Source organism: Marmota monax, unplaced genomic scaffold (assembly GCF_021218885.2).
Source record: "Marmota monax isolate L192 unplaced genomic scaffold, Marmota_monax_Labrador192_F-V1.1 WCK01_AAM20220418_F8-fsc00247, whole genome shotgun sequence".
Lineage (NCBI taxonomy): Eukaryota > Metazoa > Chordata > Mammalia > Rodentia > Sciuridae > Marmota > Marmota monax.
Window position 1 is genome coordinate 702,960 of NW_026694880.1, and position 20,463 is coordinate 723,422.

Genomic DNA, 20,463 nt, shown 5'->3' on the forward strand with positions numbered 1-20,463 from the left:
AAAGAACTGAGAACTGGGGACAATGGCTTCTACAAAGTTTAAAGAAATGCTTTCGTTTTTCCATGGAATGTCCTTCAACTAGTTTTAATGTTCATAGACACTTCAGATTGGTGAGCATGAGATGATTTTCATTAGCCCTTACTACAGCATTTCCTTCCAAAATTATCTTTGTAAATTCATTTTGGTTATTTTTTCCTAAAATATAATATAGTTGTGATAAGTATATCCCTCAAAATTTCAACTATAATGGAATTCAGATGGAGATTTGGGAAAGTTTATGTCTGTGAATTTCCAGAGATTTGGTTGTGGTGGGGGCATCAGGGGTCCGAAGTTAAGAATGCTTCTGATGTCTATCAATAGTATAGGGTCCCTTGAAAGAGAACACCTGCAGGGTCACCATTATATATCTGTATATAGCACATGCTACAAGGTTACTATTTCAGAATCTGGCATCTAGATTTTATTCTATTTCCTATTTTCTATTTTTATATATGTGTATTTTATGTGTGTGTATTATATACACATACATATATAACATGCATCATATATTTGCATATATTTATATATATTGATTTTGATATATCTTTGAGTCAGAGTTTCTGTTATAAGGAATATTTTGCTATGGCAATTTTCAATGTCTTCTTTGCACAGTAACATCTAGTATCTTACTAACTACTTCAATAAGACCAAAAAGAAGGCTAGTGTGAGTCTTTGCTACAATAAAAAGGGGAGGGTTGTGACCAAAACAAAAAAAAAACAAAAACAAATTTTGCAGATGATGAATGAGTACAACTTATAACATTAAGTGATAACTTTGATTTATTTTCATCCTCAAAATATATGCATTCAATATCGCTCTTCTTCAGCTTCATCATTGTAATAATTATGTTCTTTACATTTCTGGATATAGATGAGACTGTTGGATGTGATGAATGCAACTCTGATTAGAATATTCCTATAAGTACCTAAATGTTCTCTCTGCTTCCAACCCCATCTCACCATTTACTAATCCACCTTATTCACCATCATCAGCTTTTTATTTTTTTAGTTGTAGTTGAATACAATATCTTTATTTTATTTATTTATTTTTATGTGGTGCTGAGGATCAAACCAGGGGCCTCGCATGTGCTAGGTGAGTGCTCTACCGCTGAGCCCCAGCTCCAGCCCCTCACCATCACCAGCTTTATCTTCCTATGACCATCTGCAACCTTCTTCCTTCCAAAACTTTAATCACTTCTCTATGAGTTCATGTGGCCAACTCCTTACATTATTTCATGCTCATGTTAGATGTGTCCTCATTTCTCAGTGTCATCTTCTACAAATTATTGAAAACCCATTGTACTTTTCTTTCTTATTATAGCCAGAAATGTTTTCACTCTTTCCTTCCTTCCTCAGTTCCTAGTTTTGATTGCTGTGCTATTACTTGCTTCTCAGACACCTGTGAGAATTTAGCATTTGACCACACAGTCTTGGAATGGTACTACTCTTTTGGGGCCTCAGTCCCTCTTCTGTGAAATAAAGAAATTAGATTACAGTCAGATTAATTTTGTGGGTCATATGGTCTTACTGTATTCAATTATGCCATCATCAGACATAATATTTAAATGAATGAGGATAGATTCCATAAAATATTATTTAGGAAAGCTAGAAATTGGGCCAGATATAGACTGTAAGCCATAGTTAGCCAAATCACAGAGTACACTATAACCTCTGAGCCTCCTTCTAGTGCTAAGATTCTTTGAGCCATGTCTAGTCTTAATATAAATGGGCTAAAGTTCTGCATTACAGAAGCTCTTCAGAAGACATTACCCTAGTTAATTATCATTAATGATGATTTATTCTATTGAACATTTCCTGGAGTATACCATGATCTCTGAGTCTCCTTCCAGTGTTACAATTCTATAAGAATATAAAAAAGTAATTAATATTCCTAACATCAAAAGGCTGAAGTGCTCCCTCAATGATTCTCTTGATAAGGTACCACTTAGTTACTTGTCATGGACAGTAATGGATGGTTTTGTTTTGTTTTTCTCCCTCTTTTCCCCTGTACATTTTACATAATCTTTTACTTTTTTCCCACTTTTTCTTTCTTGTTTTTTCTCAGTACGGGGGTTTGAACCCAAAGCTTAGAACATGATAGGTAAGCACTCTACCACTGAGCAGCCTCAATTGGACACATTTTTGACACACATCAGTCAACATATTAAATGCAGAAGGATAATTATCTCTCTCATACAACAAATCATTCTGGCCAGATTATAAACTGGGTATAACCTTTTATCAATTTTCTCTATATTTCTTCAGATAGCACAAATTACAGATGATATGAAACATGTGAGTTTTTTTGCTTCTTGATGTATTAGATATGGCAGGACATTTAATATGCGGGCACTCTAGAGTGTTGGTTGGATGATTAATTAATATTAGATATATATAATAACTTGCAATATTTTATGCAAAAACAATCTTTCCAAAATCTACATCTGCTTCTCAAATCTAAGATAGAATTTGTAGTTTCTTGGCAGAACATACCAATAAATAAACTCAGTCTTAGAGTTAGTGAACTTTGGTTTGATTTATGTTTTACTTAAGTAGAAAATAAATTTTGGGGTGCAAGGAATGCTCTCATTTCTCTTTTCTTTCCTGTGAAGTCTATTTCCATTCATCTTTGATCTAGCATTAATTAGCACTTTTTGATAGCTCCTTATCATTTTCAACACTGCCACACTCACTAGGCATGAACAGTTTTTAAAATGAAGTTTCTAAGCATCTCTGGTAGAATATTCATAAGGAAATAAAAGCCTGAATATCTCTGCCTCATTCTTACTGTAGTTATCTTTAAAATCTTTATGCACAGGGAGCTGAGATTCTATCTTCAGTCTTACCTCTGAAAGCAAAATGTTATGTCCAGAGTATTATATTATTGTTATTGACCCAAAGCCTATCTGGTGGTCTCTTTATACTTATTTCCTATGTAACATTAATTTCCTTAATAAAAAGCATTGCAGTTTCACATCAAGCTCTCTGGTGTATTTCTTCCCTATTTACTCCAAAATTTCCTGTTCAGTTAGACTCTACTACATAAATTTTCTTTATGTGTATATTATTTATAGACTTTGTTTTTATCTGTTTGGATCTATATTTGCTAATACAGAATTGGCCTACAAAGAAAACATAAATTGAAATTCTTGTTTTCAGTCTATTGGGCATGTGCTAGGACCCCAGAAACAGCATATTTTCAGAGACATTGCAACATTTTTGTCTGGGTTATTCTGCTACAAAGTGATATACCTACTGTAGAAATAAAATAAAACTTTTTTTTTCCTTATTCTTACAACTTCAGATTCTTGGATGTGAGATTTACTGTAAGGATCTCAATACTTAAGCAATGTGATTTTGATACATAAGTTGGAAAAATAATTATTCTCATTATAAAAGAATTTTTCACTGTGCAGAATGGCTCTTTCTGAATTTCTTTTAACAGTCAACTTTCCTTGGTTCTTTGATGAATTCCCTTAGCTGAATTCCTTGTCAGTGATCCTGAAATGCCTCTATTTAAAGGTTAATATGCAAAACCACCACCACTAGAAAGAACCCAACAGAAGGTGAAGCAAATTTTTAATTTCAGTCTTTGGCAATGTTAAGACATCCTGATTGCCAGGAACATGTCTCTGTGCAAGGTGAAGTTCACCTCAACTACTGCACATTAGACAGACCTACTAATTTCACCTTGAAACTTTGGGTAGCCCTTGATGCTTTCTTCTTCTTTATTGCCCATGTAAATTAATCAACAAATTCCATCACTTTTATTTCCTAAGTATTTCTTAAATGTTTGGCTTTTTCTTCATTCACATTGCCACCATACTTTAATCTACCAGTTCAATATCTATTTAGAGTCAAATGTTGAGAGTCACTATTCTAGTGTTGGGAATAAAGCTGTCAAAAGAATAAACAATATTTGCTAGAAGGGTTTTATAGTCTTAAGCAGAACTTCTTTATTTTTTGCTTGAACTACATATTCCTCCTTTGCTTCTATTCTCCCCTCACCCAAATCCATGCTTCACACTAATACCAGAGTTGCCCTTCTCAAAGCACTTCTGGATTGTGTTCCATCCCATAGCTGGATGACTCTTACTCACAAGATTGTAAGCTCTGAGCTTGGTGGCCCTGGGTGTTCTTTCCAGTTGAGTTACACAGCTCTTTTCACTTCACTTCCTGCTTCTGCCATTGTTGCTCCACACAGGACCAAGTGCTGCTCCTAGAACACTCTGAGATGGGGTTTTGCATGCCTCTCTTGTGACTTTGCACCTATCATTCCTCAAATTCTACACTCCCATTTCAAACCAAAAAGCTCCTACTCAGATCTGTGAAGGAAGTTGTCTTTGCCATCACCACAGTTCATGTATTCATCCACACCTGTGGACATTTGTAAAACGTGCTTGTGTGAGTTCTAATTACTTGTATTTGTGTTTATTTTCTATTTCCCAGCATCACTCTCACGAAATACTCTGATTCTTGAAGGCAAAATATGTATCTTTTCTGGAATAAATTATATTTTGTTGAATAAAGGCAGAAATTAATGGATAAGATTCATAAGACATTCTGTGCTCCCTTCTAAGGGATATGTTTGGGAATGTAAATATTATTTCAATAAAATTGTATCTCCAGCTATCTCTTATGTTTAATCTTACTATCACCGGGTGTATGGGCCTCCATGGTAAAATCTACAAAAACCAAAGGGGAGAAAAAATCTATCATTTAAGATCTCACCCCAATTAATTATTCTGTTATGATCATTTTACTATCTAGACATAGCTTAAAATGGGATTTTAAGAAGTTTAGTATCACTTAATGTTGTTATCTAAAAATGTCTCTTTTAAAGGGAATGGACATAAAGACATCAATAACCTTAGAAATACAAAATCTTATATCATTCTTTTTAGGTATTGTAAGGCTTTACTTGAGGAACTTCAAGGAAAAGTCTTTCCTTAAAGGCTTTTCATATTATAAAATAGAATTCTGTTTTTTAGGTATTCAAAAGTGAGGAGCAAGATAAAACCTGATGGACACAGGCACTGAGGTGATGTACCTGCATCTTAGCACAGGGGGGAAAGAGAGCCCAGAAGACACTCATGGAATGTGGTTCATGGGCTAAGACCTGCCCAGATTTTTTCAAAACCAGCATTTCCCAAAGCATTCCTTAATTTTGAGAGAAAGGATGTATTAATAAATCTTGAATAGTTGAAAACATTGAACTTGATGAGGTAGAAAAAATTCAAAAGAATAGTATAAAGTTCAAATTAATTGGATTCCCTTCAGGCAAGAAAAGTCAGTGTTAAGATCTCTCCAGCTGGTGAACCTACTTAGCAAGCTTATGGAAATAATCTCAGCCAAATAAGGTGCTAGTCTATCTGAACTTGTTTGTATACAATTCTTAAAATTAATAGGTATATATAAAGAGAAATAGTTATTTTTTATATCGAATATAAATGTAACAAAAAACATTATGTCCACAAAGATAGTCATTGATTTACAAGTGGAGATTGGGGAAATATATGTGTATTTCTAGAATTTCCAGCCCAATGGTATAAATGGTATAAATGTAAAAGTACACAATTCAGAAACATACATAAGTATATTAAGAAAAAATGTTTTCCACAGATTAAGAAAATATAAATTTTCTTCTAAAGTGAATAAGCAATCTTGCTTTGCACTAGTCAACCTTATTTGAATAAAGGTTTGAACCACATAAATTTTTCTATAATACCAAAAGGAAATCATTTGGGACAAAGTGACTTTTCCTAGTCTTTCAGAGCATGGGATATTTAGAAAACCATCCACAGGTTTATTTCTTTACAACACCCCATTGTAATTCTGAGATACTTGCTTACCATCTTAGGAACTTTCTTCAGAAGATGAGAGACAGAAGTGATAGTCGAGGGTCGTAGTGCAAACGTTAAACTCTTTGATGAATGGATCTTGCTTGTCATTTCACCCAGAGACTATAACATAGGTGAACTGAACAATGTCTTCTATAGTGATATTTTTCTGTTTGTGGTATGTTTTTCCTATGTGAATTTTGCATAATGGTTAACACTCTTTTTTTAAATGTTTCTTTTACAAGCAAATCTCTAAAACTATTAAATTCATTCAACTGCCTTACTTTCCTTTTCTTCTCTCACTTCTAGTTGAATACTTGACTAACTTATTTTGTTGTCCATTTTGAAAAGGTTTATAATAATCTGAATCCTGGTGTTCTTTCTTAGTTTAAAATGAGTGTATTGTTCAATAAATGCTGGTGAGAATACAAGAAAAAGGGAACCCACATGGTCATTGGGATGTAAATTATTACAGCTCCTATGGAAAGTGGTATAGTGGTTATTTTAAAAACCAAAAAAAAAAAAAAAAAAAAAAAAAAAGAAAGTACTGTATGCTATACACTCCTCAGAATCTATCCAAAAGAATTATAGAATTATTTTGAAATATATACATTCCCATGTTATAGCAAAAATATCCATAATAATCGAATTATGGAACCAGTCTAGGTGTTCATCAACAGATGAATAGTTAAAGAAAAAGTGGTATGTATAAAAAAGAATTAATATTCTGCCATAAAAAAACAAGATTGTGTGATTTTCAGGGAAATGGACAGAACTTGAGAGCATTATGTTAAGTGAAATAAGCAAGACTCAGAGAAGTGTTGTATGTTTTCTTTTGTTGGTGAAAGCTAGAGAGAAAAAAAAAAGTGGAGGGATTTTGTGAAAATAGAAGGAAAACCAGTAGAATAGAGCAATAAAATTGGAGAGGCAGGAGGAGAGAGAAAGGGGAAATACTGGGGAATGGAATTGCCCAAATTGTCATAGGCATGCACAAATATGACATAACAAAACTCACTACTTTGCATAAATTATATGCATGAATAAAAAGTTTTAAAAATAAATGTATTTTAAAAATAAATTAGTTTTATAATCACTTTAAAGTTATAATAAACATGCTTCTGGAAAAGAGTTGATAGATTTGTGAGTTAGGAATTATTGCAGTATTTTACATCATCGAAAATATTTTTTAGATAATCACAATGAATTATATGGAAACATAATGAATATGTTGGCATGTGGAAAGAAGTTCATATTTCTTAAAAGCCCCTGAACTAAGACAATTTATTTCACATATAATTTATTTAGTAATCCTAAAATTAAAAAAACTACACAAGTATGTTACAAAATACATCTTCCCCTTTGTGATGAAATGTTTTGTTTCCCTGGTCTTTAATTTGTTGATAGAGGAATTATGTCTGGTTTTCATGTTGCTGAATCTTAAGCCCATATGATATTGTGACTCTTCATCCCTTAAATATTATCTCAATATTTTTGAGGGTCCCTAGGATTATATCAAATGGTTATATTTGTAAATGCAGCACTTATTCTATGGTATATTTTTCTTGTTTATTTTTTTTCTCTTTCCTCTATTAAATACTATTTTGTCCTCTTGCACTTCACTCTCAGTGCACTAGAGTTCAAGAAGTTTGAACAAGCTTACAAGAAGGGAAAGAAACATTGATCACTTTTGGTTTATCCTTTATTTGAGTGTTATTAAAAGTTTTCTACAAAATACAGTATTTAGTGAAATAGGTCTTATAGCTTTTAATGACAAGTCTTTGAGTCCCTTTCCAAGTCCTACCTTAGCCAAGTCCAATGTGGGAGCTGAGCTTGGACAGATCTGAGTTATAGACAAGAAATTGGAGTCTCAGTTGCTATTCTTCCCTTTAGACCAAGGCTTCATAACTGGGCCAAGCTTGTCTTGCTTGGATAGCTGTTTCTTAATTGAGAGATCTTTCTTAGTAGGAGTCTTTGTAGTGGTTTAAGCAGGACTTTCCATAACTTCTTACCCTATTTGTTGGAATCTCAGATAATATGAGGTCTCTGCCCTGCGTGTATAATCTCAGCACTGAATGATTCTGTAGATGGTTCTGATTTAGCCTTGGATTTTATATTTTATGCAAATGGCTTTATGTGAGATCACCTGGAAAGATCATCCAGATCATCTGAAAAGAAAGTTTGACTAGTAAAGACTTTGGAAATTATTTTGAAAGTTGTTTTATAAATAAATAGAAAATAAGTAATTGAAGATTTTAGATGTGATCTACTAATTCAAATAGGCAATGGGCTTTGAATATTTGGGGGCACTTACATTATGACTAATCAATTTTTTTCCAGTGCTAATGAGTTTTTAAAGAAAAGTTGCAAAAATGTAAATCACTTATAAAACTATGAAATGGTTTTGAAAATTGAACCAAACCCGACTTACACAAGCTGCCCAGAACATTTTGAACAGTGTAGTAAAACACAAAAAGAGATGTGATCAGTACAGTTATCACTCCGTATCAGAAACAAGACAAAGGAAATTTGTGCAAAGTTTGTCTTTAGAGTTTTCCCATCCTATCACTTTTTTGTCTCTTTTGCTTTTATGATAAAGGATTCAGAAGATCTCCTGTCATCTTTAGAAAGTAACTTTTTGCTATAATACCATCTTTCTATTCCAAATTCCATCAAAGACAGACTTCAGCAAACTGACATATTGAAAAATACATTTTTAAGTGTATCTCTCCTACGAATGGTTGTAGTGTAATGGTGGGTCATAGTTTAGTGCAAAGGAACTCTGATGATGGGATTTGGGATATTAGGAATAGGTAATGAGATGACAAATGGCAGAATTAATTATATTCTCACAATACTTCAAACTCCATGAAGGTGGTACTCAATGTGCTTTCTCCATTAAAATCAATGTTGTTTAGGACATACTGCAGTTGGAGGTTGTATAAGGAAAAGAGCAATATAATATGTTAGCAAGAACATGAGATAGGGTTCCTGGCCTAACATTTCCTACTATGTGATTTTGGATAAATGTCCATTATCTCTGTAAATGGAACATGTGAATAATACTTACCTTACTATCTTAATAGAATTAAATATTAAAAGTTTAGGTTCTTTATGAACTGTTGTATGTTACACTGACAATGGACCAGTATTGTCAGGCATGAAGGGAAGGTACATCCCAGCAACTTGGGAGGTTAATGCAGAAGGATCCCAAGTTGAGCCAGCTTAGCAAAACACTGTTTCAAAATAAAAAGGGTCAGTGGTAAAGCAACCAAGTTCAATTCCCAGTACCTGGAAAAAACAAAAAGGAAATGAAAATGAATTAATACTGGAAACATAAGTTTCAATAGTCACACTATATACTGATGGATACATAAATTTGGCATATTACCAGTTAATTAAAGAATACATAAATATAAATATTTTATATAAAGTTCCTAATCTATAACAATCATCTACATTTCCATTATGATTTTCATCAGTAGTCTTCAAGATTTTTTTATTTGCTTATTTCTTTTAGGATAGCATTTCAGAGAGGGGGCAATATTTAAGTACTTGAAAATCACTGTACCCCTTTGCCTTAGGATATCTCTCTTTTGGTCAATGAATTATATTTCAAAGTATTTGGATATAGATGAATTTGTTATGTGCACATAAATGATGTTAGAATAAAGAGGAAAGTTATACAAAGACTTCCCACAGGGCAATGATAACATCTTCATTGTAAAACAGAGTGGGGCAAAGGAAAGTTAAATGACAATAAACTGCATACAAATAAAACATTCATAACAACACTACTATTGTTTGTAGATGGGGCATACTGAGAGGAGCACATCAGAAGAAAGAAAAATTTTGGGTATGTAACTTTTATTAATTGAATTTCTGCTGTGAAGTGTAGACTGTTGTGTCCCTCTGCTCTCTGCTTTGTATTATCTAGTCACATCCTAAGTCTCTGTTCTGTTTTTCATAACTTTAGAGTTTTCTCTAACACAAAGTTCACTGCAGTCATCTACACTATAATGAGGGTTTTCCTCAAGTCTTCTTATTTCAAATTGTACAAGAAGAATCAATATTTTGTTTTCAAATTGAAAATCAATAGGACAACTTTTTGTTCCTTGTCATATATGTTAAAATAATGCTTAAGCTTTTTTCATATATGCATATACACATGCCAATCAACTTGATTTCTTTTTATATTATATCATATACAGTATATAGTACTATATATGCATATATATTTTCTAGAAGTTAAATTTTTTTTGCTAATTATAACACACACTTATATCTTTATTGAGAAATAACCAATGTCTAGTCTCAAAAATAGCATAATTGTATAGGTAAGAAGTAACGAAAAAATATTGGAATGTGATACTGCAAGCATTCAGTTAATTATGAATTTGGACAATTTTCTCAAGTCTTTATTTACTTTCATTGCAGAAATAGTATAAAGTCTAGGTAATGTTACTTGTCAATAGCTGCAAGTGTAATTCTCTTAACAACCTGTAATACACAGTACGAAATGTACTATAGCTTACAAAACACTGGGTATCAGTATGCATACTCACCAGAATAATTTGGTAGATTTCATAATAAAGTAATTCCCATAATTAATCCTTTAAGTATGTGACCATACCTTATAATTGTCTGGTTGATATATGAAGTTATTATGTTTTAAGTATAAAGATTCTTTACACAAAAACTGAAATTTTAAAAATATTTTTCTCACTAAAATAAAACTTTCAGTAGATAGCAATTAATGTCTAATGGTTAATATAAATGATTATAAAATTATAATGATTATTCAAATAATGTATCTTCTGACAATTTCTAACCAGAGCTCATAGGTGTTGTATATGTACCCCACCCCCCACCACACATCTGTGCTCATGCTCACTGTGATATATTTACTACATACCTACACACTGTCCTTTTCAATCATTTTTTGTAGCTACTATCAATTCTGAAGTACTAATTATCAAGCATTTTTCAAAGAAAACTACTTCATGGGGTGAAAGCAGGATTTCCTTCTGCTGTGAGTCTTTTGGATAAATTGTTGAATGTAAGTTGTAGGAATATAAAAATCAAACAGAAATTTGCAATAAGTTTTTATGTTGCACATTTGGATGGATTCTTCCTCTATTACATTGCATAGTCATGTATACTCATCTTGGATTAGGGGCATGTTTGCCTTATTCAGCAATGTATCCCAAGGGCAAAATTAGGGTGACACACAGTGGGAATATGAACAATAGTCATTGAGTGAGTGAATAGTTTTGTGCACTTGAGAAAAGTTAGTCCATTCATTAACATAATCTTAATTTGTTGTGAAACTTAAGAGTGATTTAATGAAAATATGAAATATTTAACTATTATAGAACTGCTGTATAAAAAAGTTGTAAAATGTCTGAGATGTTATCCTACATACACACACACACACACACACACACAAACACCTGGATCATAAGCAAAGCATTTGTAATTGATAGTAGAACCAGATCAATAGGAAGAAGAGCATCACAACATTGCATTATGGGTACCCACACAATAGTCATATAAGTGATGTGATGAGAGCAGATGAAAGTACTATATGAAGCTAGCAGTAGGTGTCCTGTAACTGAGGGACAGAGAACAATGGATTATCTCCAGCTGTATACTGAAGAAAGATAGTTTCCTCCTTTCCCAAAGTAAAAGAACAAAATGTTTATTCTATTAGGATGTGATGGAAAGGATACTGTGTTCTCACCCTCACCTTTAGAAACATAAATATGTCTTTCTGAGAGCTAGATAAACTCCAGATAATGTGTGCAAATACTGGGTTTCCTCCCTTCTGACATGTAAATACTAAGGCAGATAATGTTCCAGTACTTCTGGCACCTTGGGGCTTAATTTAGGACCTTGTTTGTGCTCTCTTTAGCTCTGTAGAGGAGATAAGAGGAGTTTCAATATCTCTTCAGATCAGATTAGTTAACTAGACAAATGGCTGTAGATTTAATTCCCTGGCATGCAGAGAGTAAATATTTCTAAGACAAGTGAAAGCAAACATTCCTTATTTTTATATTATATACATTTTGTTTGTCACGAGTCTAGGACTTTTTGCGAGAGCACTAAGAAACTCAGGCAAGTTTTATTTTCCCACTTATACACAGATGTTTCAAAATATTTACAAATAGACCTACAACATAGGCTTTTTATTATAATACAATAATTGGATGGCTTCTATTGCTGAATAAAATATAATAAATAACAACAAGCTATAAATTCCACTAATTGGGAAAATAATAACAGCATAGTTTTCCAAACTTGTGTTTTAAAAGAAATGAGAGATATGAATCTGGAGTTTTTCTGTCTTGGGAGAGTTTAGTAGGTCGGGGCTTAAGCTGAGAATTGGGTTTGTAACAGGCTGAGAAAACTTCTAAGAGAAAGAAAATCCAGCTGGATGGGAATCCAGAGGAACCCTAAACACACAGCCATTTCTTCCCAGAGACTATTTCCTGAGTGAGAGAATAGAGTGAGGAGCTAAGGGATGGAAAGGCAGGGAGAAATCTCCTGCAGCATCACAAAGCCTGGGAACAGATTTACCTGAAAAACCTAGAAAAAATCACATACCCATAAAACATTTAAAACCAGCTATGGACAAAAGCTTCTCTCCAGTCCTAACTTTATTGAATTCCTGATGATACAGATATGGTGATTTATCCCTTGAAATATGTACCTGGAAGAAAGTGCTAGCCTTCTTTTCATTAAAAATAATAATAAAATAAAAAAAATTTAAAAGCAGTCTCTAAGTTGCCATAAAAAATTCTAGTATACATTTAAAAATTATGAGACACATGAAGAAGAAAAATGTGACCAATAATGAAGATTAAAAACTATCAAATGTAATAGATGATATTTTTGATGTTTTGATGTAGGCTTTAAAAAATAACATTATAAAAATTAAGGAAAATACAAATGAAAAGATGGAGAAGTTGATCAATAAAAAGTTAAATCAAATAAATTATTTTTCAGTGGTGCATGACAGTAATCTCAGTGACTTAGGGGGCTAACGTAGGAAGATTTTGAGTTGAAAACCAGTCTCAGCAATTAGCGAGGATTTAAGTAATTTAGTGAGATCCTGTCTCAAAAGATAAAAAGGGCTGGGGATGTGATTCAGTGGTTAAGCACCCCTGGGTTCAATTCTTGGTACCAAAATTACTTAATCAATTAATTAAATTTAAATGAATTCTTGAATTTGTTAATGCCATGTTCCATAGTATGGGTTAAATAGCACAGAGAATTAATGCTCCTAAATAAGGTTCAATGAGATATAACCATACTATATTACACAGAAGAAAATATACAATGAAGAACAAAATAAATCCAGAACAATGTGAAAATATAGGTTGGACACAATCAAATTGTTTAAAATGGCATATAATTATAGTTCCAGAAGGACAATACAAAGAGGGAGACAGAATTAATATTTGAATCCCTACTAGCAAAGTTTTTTAAAACTAAAGATATCACACAAAGGATTCAAGAAGCTCCATAAACTCCAAGCAAGAGAAGTAAAGAAAATTGTGCTCCAAAATGTCTCAATCAAATAGTTCAAAATGAAAGATAAAGAGTAAAAATTTAAAATATCCCAATTTAAAAAATATAATGCTTTTACCTTTCAAAAAGCAACCTTAGCCTGTAATCCCAGCAGCTCGGGAAGCTGAAGCAGGAGGATTGCAAGTTCAAAGCCAGCCTCAGCAAAAGCTAGGCCCTAAGATACTCAATGAAACCCTGTCTCTAAATAAAATACAATGTAGGGCTGAGGATGTGGCTCAGTGGTCTATGGCCCTGAGTTCAATCTTTAAAAAACAAAACAAAACAAAAAACAACAACAAACCAATATGACCAGGCTGAAGTGCATCAATGACAATGATGATGATAATGATGATGAAGTTATACCTGTCTTCCTAGAATTTTATATCTGGTGACAGTTTTCTTCAACATAAAATCAAAATTAAAACATTTAGAAACAAAAGCCGAAATAACAGTTTCAAAAACTATAAAGCAAAACTTACAGAACAAAAGTGAAATAGATACAATATTTTAACACACTCAGTCTCTCATAGAAAAAGCAACTAATACCTAAATAAAGATATAGAAGATTGGAAAAATAATTAGATATTTTATGTAACCAGAAACCCAAACAGAGTTTTTCTCTTAAGAAAACTTAAAGTTTACTTGAAATATTTGACATTATTGACCACGTGCTAGGCTGTAAGGCAAGTTTGATTAATTAAAAGACTGAAATTTTACAGAGCATGCCATGTCAAACTTTGTTATTTAGCTAAAGCATTATGAAATTTAATAGAAATATGTGTGTATTAGAAAATAAGAAATATTCACATTGGTGTATTTTTTAAAAAATAGATTTAAATATTGATTTTATAAGCTAAAACAAATTCAAGATAGAATGAAAGACATAATAAAGTTAAGAATAGACATTCATGAGAAAGAAAGCAGACATGTAATACAGAAAATCAACAAAATAGAGTTGATTCTTTGAAAAGATTAAATTCTTAGGAAAACTAAAAAAGAAACAGAGAGAAATCAAATTAACCCAGAGATGAAAAAAAAGTACTACTGTATACTCATAAATAGTAAATAGATAATAAGAGGATATTATGAAAAAGTTATGACGATCTCTTTGAAAATATAAATAAAATGGCTAATTCTTTGGAAAACACAACATATCAAAATTTTACAAGATGAAAATAGAAAGCATTAACAATTATGGGTTGATGTAAAAAAAACAAAACAAAAAAAAAACCCAACTCCATTCTATCTAGCAATCATGTAAAGAAACTCAGACTCAACATACTTTACTGGCAAAATTTTCCATACATCCGGAAACAAATAAAACCAATTTTATATCTAGAGCAACAGAAAATAAGGAAGAGTCCCTGACTCTTTTTATGAACCAACATAACACCAATATCAAACTTGAAAAGGACAGTACAAAAGAGGAAAATTACAAGTTGATATTTCTTAGGAGCACAGAATTGCAAACAAAATACTGCACTGAGAAATATATTAAAAGATACTATATTTTGTCAAATGAGATTCATCTCTAGAATGCAAAGATAGTTTTAAATATTGAAATTTATTTATTTTGCCACATAATCACAGTCAAAGAGGGGGAAAGACATATTTATCATAATTGATGCATACAATGAATTAATAATAAAAGTCAGCACTTGAATTAGTTTTCTATTGTTTAAAGAATGATCGCAGATATAGAAGCTTACAATATCATGCCTTTATCATCCCAGAGATCCATGGGTCAGAAGTCCAGTCAACTTAGCTGGGTCCTGTACTCAGAGTGTTACAAGGATAAAATCAGAGTGTTGACTGGGTGCTTTTTCCATCTCAAGCTTGAGGTCCACTTCTAAGCTACACATTGTAGGTAGAATCCAGTTCTTATGGTAATAGGATCAAGACCTCATTTACTTGCTGGCTGGGACTACTTTAAGATCCTGGAGGATGATCGAAGTTCCTTTCATGTGGTCCCTTTATAGATATTCTTACAGGTGTTCTCACAAAGCAGCAGGTTACATCTTCTAGAACATTAGGAAAATGTAGTTTCTGACTTCAAGTTGGATTTTTCAAAGGCTTACTAAATTTTGTTTAGGCATGTGCAGAATAATCTCCCTTTTGGTTAAGTCACAGTTAATTTTGGGGGCATTTGAATCATATCTTAAACTTTGCAATAACAATCTAATCACAAAATACATATAATATATTCCATTGTATTATACAAATCCTGTTCACATCAAAGTGGAAGAGACCATACTGGTAATGTACACCAGGGACAGGAATTTCGGGGCCCATCTTAAAATTCTGTATACTACAGAACTCATTCATGATCTAGAATTTTTTTAATTGGGTTGATGTAAATTAACCAATTAAAAATAGAATGGAACTTCCTTTGTCTTATAGTCTATCTATAAAACTCTACAAACTAATATCATAATTAATTATAAAACACTAAATGCTTTTATCATTGCAAAGTAAAGTATGGACATTCATTATTATCACCTCCATCAATATTTCACTGGAGTTTCAACCTAACGGGATTAAGCAAGGAAAAGAAATAAAGGAAAAGAAATAAAGGAAAAGTTTGATGAAAATACAACTGACATTATTTGCAGATGATATGATTATATATGTGAAAAATGCAAAAAAATATAGAAATGAATTATTGGGAATAAGAAGCATATTTAGAAATGTTTCTGGATGTTAGGTAAATACATAAAATAAATTTTATTTTTCTATAGTAGCAAGAAACAATTGTAAATCAAAATAGAAAATAAACACTGTCTAAAGTTGCATAACTACTTAAAATTCTAGGAAATACTCCAATGAAATTTGTGTAAGATTTTTACTGTGTTGAGAGAAATTAAAAAAAGACTAGGGTAGATAGAAGGAAGATACCATGTTCATAATTGAGAGTTCTATATTAACATGTTCCTTTTCACCAAGTCAATCTATAAATTTAAAGAAATCTTAACCTAAGTTGACTTCAGTCAAGATGAATAAAGTTGGAAGATTTAGACTACCAGAATTCAAGGTTTAATGTAAAACCTCAGTAATTAAGAAGACATTCTATCAACACAATAATAGAGAAATGGGCTGATGTAATAAAACAAATAATGCAGATTTGAAGCACAAAATATAGTCACTTCTTTAACAACAAATACCATTGTATCTCAAATTAGAAAAGAGATAATTTTTAGTAAATGGTGCCGGCACAGGAATCTGCAAAATATTTGTTGGTAAATATTTTGCTAGCTGGTAAATACTTTAGGCTTTTAGGTCACATATAGTCTCTGTCACATATTTGACTTAAAAAAATTAACTCTTTAAAATATAAACAAATGAAAAATATTCTTAGCTCATGAGCTATACTGAAACAGGCCACTGGCTCGGCTGACCTATGAGCCAACTTTCCCATGCCTTTCTACAGAAATTTTATGTATGTGAAAGAAACTAAACAGTTTTCCTAACTTAGAATATATACAGATAAGCAATTTGAGATGGATAATATTACCTAAATGTTTTTGCAAATTAATAAAGTCTCTAAAAGGAAACATAGGCAAATACATTAATGGTATTGATTAGACAATCCTCTCATAAACTGGACACAAAATGAACTAACTTTATAGAAAAGGTTTAAAAGACTTTATTAAAATAAGAACACCTATTTCAATACAGAATTTTGAAATAGTAAAGGTAAGCATAGACAAGAGAAAGTCTGTCTACTTACCTACCTACCTACCTACCTGCCTAGAAAGATATCCAGCAAGAATTCACATATAGAATATATGGAAATTCTTACAAGTATGTAGGAAGATCAAAAATAATTAAATAGAAATTAGACAAAAGCTTTGAACAGGAATTTTATAAAAGAAGAAATCCAAATGGCCAACATATGAAAATATGGTCAACTTTATTAGGTACCAGGGAAATCCCAATTAAAAACACAGATATCTCTATACAAACACTACATTGGTAAAACTTAAAAGATTGACAATACCAAGTGTGAGGGTAGAGCATAACAAGAACTCACGTACTATTGATGAATATGAAGATGGTGTATTTATGTTTATTGTTTATCAACAGGAGAAAGGATAAGAAATCTGTGATACAGTCACACAATGAAAATATACAACAATGAAATGAATGAAATGTGTGGACATTCCAAAATATGGATGAATCTCAGAGACATTTTTGAGGCATAAAAGAGTACATACTGTATTATTCAGTACTATAAAGACCAAGGAGAGGTACACGTGATAGGAAGGAGGAGGGTAGATGATGATAGGAAGGTAACATGGTAGACCTGGGCACTATAAATTATTTATATCTTGACATGAGTGGAGATTACACAGGCATAAACTTCATGAACACGGGTATGAATTCACTAAACTGTACACTCGAGATTAATGCACTTTATATGTGTGACTACACTACAACTCAGTGCAAAAGTGTCTATAATGAAATACAGATTCAGACTTTTGAAAGAAATGAACAAAACAGGTAAGGAAAGGGAAGGGATGAGAGTATGAAGGATAAGATGAATAAATGAAATATATGTCTTGAGATGCCTTTTATTAGGGCTAAATTACAAAGTCACATTCTTTATCATTATGTTTACTTTTTTGCAAATCCATGGCTAGCTCTCAGTAGCACAAAATTGCTTATAAAAACCTTCTGATATCCTTCCCAGACTTGCCAAAGACGTAATGATAAATTTGGGATGTCAATAATCTCCAGTTTCAAGAATTGAACAATATTAATATTCTTAGAATTTTATCTTAGGTTGTGACTATTTTTATTTTACTTCCTGGCCTTTGGAAATATGTATATTGGTACTGACTAGAAAATATGGAAATTGTAATTTAGTTTAATTCATTGTTGCTAAAGCTCTCACACACTTTGATGTTGTCCCATTTCCAGCTATTCAAAGTCCATTTCATCTTTGAAGTGGTAAATTTAATTCATAATTTTAGACACATCTTTGCGAGTGTTCCTTAAGGTGTCAGGGCTGATTAAGGAGGCAAAGAGTCAAACCTTAAAAAAGAAATATTGATGGTAATCTGCTCTTTCTTAAAGCAATGTTGTCATGACAATTTTTGAAGTTGAATGGATCTGACCTCTCTTGTGTGGTGAGAAATAGAGAAAGCTCAAAGCACCATCATATGCCTTGAAAATATCAGTGTAGATTGTGCCCTAGACCATTATTCCATTTTAGGCCTAGTGCAAAGTGAATATGAGCTAGTGTGGCAGCTGTTGTAAAGTCTCTGATTTTCTGGGCTTGTCTGTTTCATTAAGCTGTGGTCAGCTAACTCCCTCTGGTACATTTCTTTGGCCTCCATGATATTCTCCATATTGTCTTGGCTCCAACATGTACTTACTCACTCAAGCTTTAAATCCACGAGATATCTTGGACCTATCCCAACTCTCTAACCATCATCATAGTTTAAAAAGAAAAAGAATAAAAGAAAAAATGCTAATACCTTTTGATTTTACCTTCTGAAGTTTTCTCAAATACTTTCTCTAATTTCCCTGCCCCAATTTGCTCACCCATTTGAAGCATTATAGGCATTTGCAAGCTAGTCTCCCTGTTCTGTCTCTCTCTTAAATCCATCTACCTCATATCATATAGGACAATGTAATAAAAACATAAAATTGCCCATCTTCCTCCTGTGTTGGGAAGAACTCATGACTTCACATCATCTTTACCACTGTCTCTGAGTATCAATATCCTTACCTCCCCTTTCTGCCTCATAACTGACTTCCGTCTTAGGATCTAATTATAACAAGCTCATTACCTCAATTCACTACTTCATGCTGCTTCATGCTTTTGTACTTGTGTTTTTATTGTTTCCTTTCCCCAGAACCTCCCTTTCTCCTTTTTTAATCTGGTGAATTTATATTTAGGCTTTACTGTGCATCTCACGTGGCAATTCTTCCACAAGGGTTTTCTGAACCATCTAAATAATTGAGATGCATTTACACTGATTTCCATAGCACTTGATGCTCATTTCTTCCTTACCACTAGCCTTATGTTGCCTATCCTTTATTAGATTATAAACTCTGAACACAGAATCATATTTCTTTGGTCTTCCAGTGCCTAGCACATGGTTGTGAAGACTTCTGTATCTGTAGTTTGTATGTCATCCTCTGATGTAGCATTTCAAACTCTCAAGCATGTGTTAAGTCACACCAGCTCTAGCTTCTGCCAGCTTACACACATATGTCCATACTGATAAAGCATTAGTAATAAAACTGTTTTATTATTATTTTGGCAACATTTAGGTTCTTAGCTATTATAGTCTCTAATGCCAAAGGCAGTTAAAGATACATATGAGTTTCCTGTGTTTTTATAGATAGAATTTAAAGATACCAAGGTATTAAACTCACCATTCTCAATTTTTGTTTTTCTTTAGATTGCTGCCAATTCCTGGGGAAAGTCATGGGGAGAGAATGGCTATTTTAGGATTCTTCGTGGAGTAAATGAATCTGACATTGAAAAGTTGATTATCGCAGCTTGGGGCCAACTGACAAGTTCAGATGAACCATAACATATTAAATTTCCATAAGGCCATGCATTTAAGTAACTTCTTAAATTGAAGTTTCACAATGTGGAACTTTGTGTCTTCTATATATATATATATATATATATATATATATATATATATATATATAATTTTGCCTGTTTGCTTGCTTTACCTCAGGCTCTATACTTTTGCTTTCTTTATATTACTGAGTATATGAAAACATTAATAAAGGCAGCAGAGTGGCTAATTGCCTTTAAAGTTCTTACATTGTCTTTATTCTTCTCTCATGATAATGTCCCTTTGTCTTTAATTGTTCATAAGCAAGATGACCAGATCTGTCTTAAAAGTCATTGCACTCATTTACAAAAACAATGTGGCTGCTTTCCTGGACCAAAGAAGATTTCAGACAACAAAAAGCAAATTGGAAACTCATCAATATGTCATATCTATGACTTTCTTTTTTTCAACTAAATAAGCCTTTCTTAATCCAA

The 20,463-nt window shown here is 32.4% G+C and overlaps 1 protein-coding gene across 3 annotated transcripts in view; it reads left to right on the forward strand.

Moving 5' to 3' along the window:
- Positions 1–20,237, forward strand: part of Tinag (tubulointerstitial nephritis antigen) — a 75,397-nt gene extending 55,160 nt beyond the window's left edge. Inside the window, exons 10-11 of one of the 3 annotated variants that reach the window (XM_046426716.2) lie at positions 5,031–5,080; positions 9,687–9,727. In XM_046426716.2, the coding sequence (XP_046282672.1) occupies positions 5,031–5,079 (49 nt within the window). In that variant the 3' untranslated portion in view covers position 5,080; positions 9,687–9,727. Of the gene's footprint in view, positions 1–5,030; positions 5,081–9,686; positions 9,733–19,861 lie in introns of those variants that run through there. The other 2 variants (XM_046426715.2, XM_058573390.1) reach the window with 2 other exon arrangements.
- Positions 20,238–20,463: the final 226 nt, after the last annotated feature.